The sequence below is a fragment of the Coptis chinensis genome, chromosome 2 (assembly GCF_015680905.1).
Source record: "Coptis chinensis isolate HL-2020 chromosome 2, ASM1568090v1, whole genome shotgun sequence".
Lineage (NCBI taxonomy): Eukaryota > Viridiplantae > Streptophyta > Magnoliopsida > Ranunculales > Ranunculaceae > Coptis > Coptis chinensis.
The window spans coordinates 23,797,998-23,804,548 of NC_141457.1; the positions used below are offsets into that span (position 1 = coordinate 23,797,998).

The following is a 6,551-nucleotide window of genomic DNA, read 5'->3' on the forward strand; positions in this document are numbered from 1 at the left end:
AGCTTAGCGCGTTTATATATGTTCACTAGAGTTGACACAGACGTTCAGTTAAAATAGTTAAGTACATTTTCCAGTAAATATATGAACTTGCTATGTGTTTCTTTTCAGATACCATCTTTTGGCTCATCTGCTGTTTCATCGATCATTAGTACCATGGATAAAGGGAAACAAAAATGGACGAATACTGAGGTGAATTCAAATCAGCTAAGGTTTTCAGGTGAAATAATGTATCCTAATAGCTTGATCACTTCGGAGATGTTCTATCCTAGGCCATATTGTGCTAGTACTGGAGACGTTGCAACTGATGAAGAACTGGCTTCTACCTGGTCATCACATAGAAGGGAAGATGCAACAATATTGCATCCTTATGAAAGCACCTTAAAATCTGTTTATGCCTATCGCCAGACATGTTCAAGCCATCCGCTCCCACACCCAGCTGCAATGCAACGTGTAGATACGATTGCACATCGGTATGTGGGTAGTTCAAGTGTACAAGAACAGCTTCCTGCTAAAAGGGTTGGACAGTTGGTTTCTGGCTTGAGTTCTTTGAGTGCTACTCAACAGAACAGAGATCCTTGGCTCCAAAGCTTTAGCTCCAAAATGACTGCTGTTGATTATAACCAACTTCTTCAATCAGTTGACTATAACCAACTTAGACGTGAAGACATTGAAGGAATTATTTGTTCAAGGAAATACAGGATTAATGAAGAGTCTGCCTGTGATCCGCATTCATTTAAAAGACAAAGAATGGGGTTCCCCAGCCTAGGGGATCAGCAGCTGACAGATTCCTGTATCAGCAATACAGGTTTCTTATTTCCTACAGCATTGCAGAAGGCTGTCACAAACTCAACCATGCCGATTTCATTAATGATGGACCAACAGAAACAGAGCGCAGATATTCAGCAACTTGTTGCAAGCAAGAAACCTTCTAGCACAAGTGCCATAGTGGCAGACCCCTTACTACAAGTTTCTCTTTCGAAGTCTTCAGCAAATGAGCAGAAGTCCGCAGGAACACATAATGATTTAGTGCCAACAACACAGGTAAGCATCACAGTGCATGCATGAGATCGATTCCCATTCTACATAATATGTATACATCTATAATTACAAGGGATCCAGGTCATCATGCATATATATATATAACATATTATAAGATATACAATGAGAATAAAGTATACCATCATATGCACTAATTAATTAAAATACACCAGAGATATGGGTGTTAATACTGGCCAGCATGAGGTAAAGTGTTGGACAAAAAAAGAAGAGAATCACATACTATATACCAACAGCAACGGATACCACAGACCTGGTTCAAAGCCTGTCAGCATCAAGGACAAGGGTTGGAGACTGACGGGAAAGAGCTAGGTCTGTGGTATACTGGTATCAAATTGTAAGAAACCCCCAAATTAGATTTTCTTTTCATAGCTTGATAGTCTGTTTGTTCTAAGTTTCTTTCTCACACTGACCATATGTTTTTATCCGTAGGAACAACCACTATCGAAAAAGTTCTGCTTAAAACCCCTTGATCCTCGTCGCAAGCTCTATGAAGCTACATTTGAACAAAATGATAATTCAGGACATGAAAAGATCAACACTACAGGAACAATCCCTGGAGGCAATGATGATATTCCAGCTGTCCGACATCAAGTGAAGTTGCCTGAGATATCAAATTCTGAATGTGTTCCCACACCAGATATTGCTTGGAAATTCACTAAGCAACTGAAATGTGTTGGACAGAAATTCTCTGCTTCAGAAGCAACTACTTTGTCTTACACAAGTACCAGGATTGCCTCTTCTGAGTCAGCCCAAATTAATACATCTGATATTCCAACTTTCCAACATCAAATGAAGTTGCCTGAGATATCAAATTCTGAATGTATTCCCACACCAGATATTGCTTGGAAGTTCACTAAGCAACTGAAATGTGTTGGACAGAAATTCTCTGCTTCAGAAGCAACTACGCTGCCTTACACAGGTACCAGGATTGCCTCTTCTGAGTCTGTCCAAATTAATAGGTCTGATATTCCAGCTTTCCGACATCAAATTAAGTTGCCTTTGATATCAAATTCGGAACTTGTTCCCACACCAGATATTGCTTGGAAGTTCACTAAACAACTGAAATGTGTTGGACAGAAAGTCTATGCTTCAGAAGCTACTAGTTTGCCTTACACAGGTACCAGGATTGCCTCTTCTGAGTCGATCCAAATTAATTCGTGTAACGCAGATGTAAGAGCTAAAATGAGAGACATCAATGATCAGAGAAGTACTGGGACTGATTTGATGCCCGAAGGAGACAAAATGGGGACACTTCAAACACAGAACGCATGGGGAGATATTACACATGTGATTGAAGGATACAATGATCATGAAAAAGCTGACATCCGAAGAGAGAGGGCAAGTAGAATAGAAGAACAAAACGCAATGTTTGCAGCAAGAAAGCTCAGCCTTGTCTTGGATCTTGATCACACACTTCTTCATTCTGCAACGGTATTACAAAATATGTTAATATGTCAATGCGTAAGACAATCTATTGCATGCAACTTGTGCTAAATAGGAGTTCTGTGCAGTGGTTTCATTTTGTGTATCTGCGATTTCTCTCTGCAGATACTTGATTTAAATGTCCCTTCCTACGCAAAGTTAAAGGGGAAGGAAGAGCGAGATTGTAAAAAGAAACAGAGACACCTCTTTCACCTTTCTGAAGCTGATATGTGGATCAAGTTGAGACCAGGAATTTGGAATTTTCTGGAAAAGGTAATAATTATGCTTCTAGTTATAATCTTGAATAATTGAATAATTCATCATTGAAAGCCAACGATAGTATGAACTAAAGTATTGTCGTCTTTTGAATGTTTACTAGGCTAGTAAACTTTTTGAGCTTCATCTCTACACGTTGAGGAATAAGAAGTTTGCTACTGGTATAGCAAATTTGTTAGATCCTAGTGGAGCATTATTTGCTGGGCGAGTTATTAGTGGAGGAGAGGATCATGACATTATGGGCGGCAACAATGAATTGGCTAAGTTTAAGAATTTGGATGATGTCAAGGGTATGGCATCAGCTATTCTGATCTTGGATGATTCTGAAGATGATTGGCCTCACATGAAACGCAATTTGATTGTTGTGGAGAGGTTCGTTACTCTTTGTTTCTCATCTATCTTTCTCTTCGTAATCATTTTCTTTATTGGTTTCACACTTTCACCTCTTTTCTACGGTTAAGTTGTTTTATATATGTTGCAGGTATATATATTTCCCTGGAAAAGTTCCCCACAGCGGACACAAACCTCAGCAATTGCTAAAGTTGGATCGTGATGAGCGAGAGGAAGATGGAACACTGGCATCTTCTCTAGAGGTAAGCTAGCTAGCTCTTTTTAAGTTTAATTGTATATGCTAAGGTTCATTTGATATAGATTTAGTCCTCTATAGTTCGACTCATGGTGTTACATTGGACAGGTTCTTATAAATGTCCACCAACACTTCTTTCTAGGGCCATTTTTGAACCATGTCGATGTTAGGAACATATTGTCTGTGGAAAAACAAAATGCTTTGGCTGGTTGTCGTATAGTTTTCAGCGGCCTATTTCGATTTGATGAATCCCATCCCGAGAAACACCCACTCTGGCAGTTGGCTGAACAATTCGGTGCAGTATGTATCCTACAGATGGATCAAGATGTCACACATGTTGTTGCCTGTTCTGGTAGAACAACTAAGGTATCATTGATCCAATCACATATTGAGTACTTGAGTTCATCTCCATCCCATTAGAATGAACAGTAACCGAATCTTTAACTTATTTTTCTTCTAAACCAGGTTAAGAAGGCTCTGTCGGATGGAAAATACGTGGTCAGACGAAGATGGTAAGAACCTTATTCTTTTGCAATTGGGGTCATGATATAGGAGTATTGATGCTTCTAATATATGGACTAACAGACAGGCTTTGTCCAACAGGATAGAGGCATCTAGTTTCCTGTACCGAAGGGCCAAAGAAAATGATTTTCCATTATAAATCATTCAAAAAATCTCTCTACCAGCTAAACGAACTCACACTTATAGAATAGCATCCTCGAAAAACATGCTAGTAGAATACAGTCAAGACATATTGTGATGGATTATCGGGGTGGGGGGGGCATAGTGCAGGTTGACAGTTGTTTTCAGAAATTCTAGAAGCAGATTCTAGCCGATTTTGTATGTGTCGTAAGGGACTTGAATCAGCAACCAACAGTAGAAGATCAAATGTGCGCTACATGAATGTAGAAAATACAATTAATAGGGGTTGGTTTGATATCATATTGAATCTAACGCCACTGCTGTTGTTACTGAATTTGGGAAGTGACCATCTTCCAAAGTGGTTTGTGTTGGAACCACACTTCAACAATATGGAAAAAATTAAACAAAACAAAACTTTATAGATAACAGTACGAATAAAGAAGATGGTGTTTTATAGAATAAAACAAATAACAATAAAATAAATTACTCTTCATGATTGAGGATTGCAAATGCAATGTCCTAAAGATGAATTTCACCCCTGTTCGAGTGCTCATAGTTCTTCAGGTGCTTTCCCAGGATACAACAATCAGTTACTTCGAAATCATAGCACCACAACTTCAAAGCGTTAGCAAACCTTTTAATGGATTTTTGTACTCTCAATGAAACTTCATAAATCAACAAGAAGAAAAGACATGCACATTTTTGTCACTCTCAAAAATTATTTCTCTACTTAGAGATATCGAGATATATCTCAAAACTTACTTTGAATGAACAAAACAAGAGTTTAAATAAAACGAAAGTGTCTCTTCAAATAGCCACCATGTCTGTTCCATGGCAGTTATCCAAAAAGTAAACGGTCTGAGAAATCCGAAAATAAAAACTAAGTCCCAACCATACAAGTCCAGGACCCTCAAGGCCCAATCATAGATCATAGAATATTCAATATATTCCTGTGTCTATTTTGTTGGGGAGTGGGTTTGAACCTTTCATATCCAACTTCGATTCCAAAATGTGTACGAGTACGACTATACCAACTTCTTAAAATTGTTTAAGTACATCATCTTCCATATATAGGACTACTTTCTATTCACACTTAGATTTTCCAAGGTGTACAATCGAAACAATGAAAATCACAATGAACTCGTTGCATTTCTGATCACATCTACTTGGGGAGATTGAGAGAAGTGCATACAGCTGCAGCTGGATTCAACGAGCAATATCAAAAGTGTGATGAATGTGTTTGAAGGCAAGCATCCGTTCATCCGACAACTTTGGAGATCCCTGAGGAGTACTGAGGAGTACCTAACCAGGGAAGATATAAATTTGTTCAGTAGATAACAATTTGTTCAGTGATGAAAGGTTTACTCTAGAATCTCTCGATTCAAGTATGACATCACCCTCTTGGTGTGTGGGGAAAATTTGCTCGTTTATGAAAACTATCCCGAATTTTCATGTGCAGCCGTGCAGGGCATACTATCAGTTCCACTTTCTCTTCCAAATCGTGATCAATGAAAAAGAATAAAAGAATGTAGCATGTAGCATGTAACCTGTACCTCATGGTTTTATGACTTACTGTGAAATAGAATTTCAGCTAAAGGTAAACATGTACTAAGAAAGCAAAATAACACTGGGTCAAGATGGAAAAATTTCAGCTCAATCTAGCAGAATTACTGTCTACTGATGTACGTTGATCAAAACTGGAAAAATCAAATGGAAACTCCATCCTACAGGTTGCTTTACTAGCAAAAGCTTATAACGAAGTCCTTAGGAGGTGCAACAGCAAACATACTAGACCGTTCTGATCTTGAACCCAACGCCACCCCTTAGGCTCTTTCATCTTGGTTCGCTGTTAAAGCTGTCAGTTTCCATCTACTCCATCTAAAAACATTTCAACATCAAGGCATGCTTATTGAACATTTCTCAAGCCATCCTCCACTTCATTAGATTCATCATGAGTACTAAGGATCTGGATCAAAATTAGACCTCGCGCGTATTCCATCAAGATAATAATGCGGATTAACAATTGGCAGAAGCAACAATTGGATTCAATCCACACATAAAAATTCGCTCTTTTATTTAATCTCTTTCACAACATCAATCTCCCTAAACCTAACTGCAAGCCCAATCTTCATAAATAACCGTTTCACCTTGACAACAAATCAAACCAATCAAATTATGCCATGTGGTCCGGCCATCCGCCGGCAAAAACCTAATTTCTCCAATATCAAACCTCTACTCAGTAGAGAATTTAAGCTCTTGATACCTTAAAAAATGTGGGCATCCAAACTCAAAAACACTTGGTGATGAGTGGAGCGGCTAAGATGTAGTGGGGAGCATAAGGCAAATAGGGGTTTAACGGACAAATAGATAACAAATTCTATTAGCAATCGAATTGTGCTGCTCATCTTCTATATATTAACAATAATTTGTTCATCTGCCCAAGTTATCTGCTGATCTATCCGCAGCTTCGAGTCCACCCGAAAGTATTTGCCTTAATCTCAATTCTTTTGTTAAACTTGAAAATAAATAATAGAACACCCACCGTGTTTAATATATGCCACCGTGT

General features: G+C 38.5%; 1 protein-coding gene across 2 annotated transcripts; it reads left to right on the plus strand.

Annotated features, from left to right (window-relative positions):
• Positions 1-1,183: 1,183 nt before the first annotated feature.
• Positions 1,184-6,280, plus strand: LOC147515446 (RNA polymerase II C-terminal domain phosphatase-like 3). Of its 2 annotated transcripts, XM_086587594.1 has the most exons (8): positions 1,184-1,393; positions 1,489-2,490; positions 2,608-2,754; positions 2,861-3,129; positions 3,239-3,350; positions 3,452-3,709; positions 3,809-3,855; positions 3,947-6,280. In XM_086587594.1, exons 2-8 carry the CDS (start codon positions 1,849-1,851, stop codon positions 4,002-4,004), a joined length of 1,533 nt encoding a protein of 510 aa, XP_086443720.1. In that variant the 5' UTR covers positions 1,184-1,393; positions 1,489-1,848; the 3' UTR covers positions 4,005-6,280. The 2 variants fall into 2 exon arrangements, with proteins under 2 accessions (XP_086443720.1, XP_086443711.1); XM_086587585.1 differs by having other exon boundaries at positions 1,184-2,490.
• The last annotated feature ends 271 nt before the right edge of the window (positions 6,281-6,551 follow it).

What these genes read in the sequence shown, in the direction of transcription:
- LOC147515446 (XM_086587585.1), top strand. Translation starts at nt 1,849, where the DNA reads ATGAAGTTGCCTGAGATATCAAATTCTGAATGTATTCCCACACCAGAT. An exon ending in CACTTCTTCATTCTGCAACG is followed by an intron (nt 2,491 to 2,607) that starts GTATTACAAAAT and finishes TTCTCTCTGCAG; the next exon opens with ATACTTGATTTAAATGTCCC. An exon ending in GTTCTGGTAGAACAACTAAG is followed by an intron (nt 3,710 to 3,808) that starts GTATCATTGATC and finishes CTTCTAAACCAG; the next exon opens with GTTAAGAAGGCTCTGTCGGA.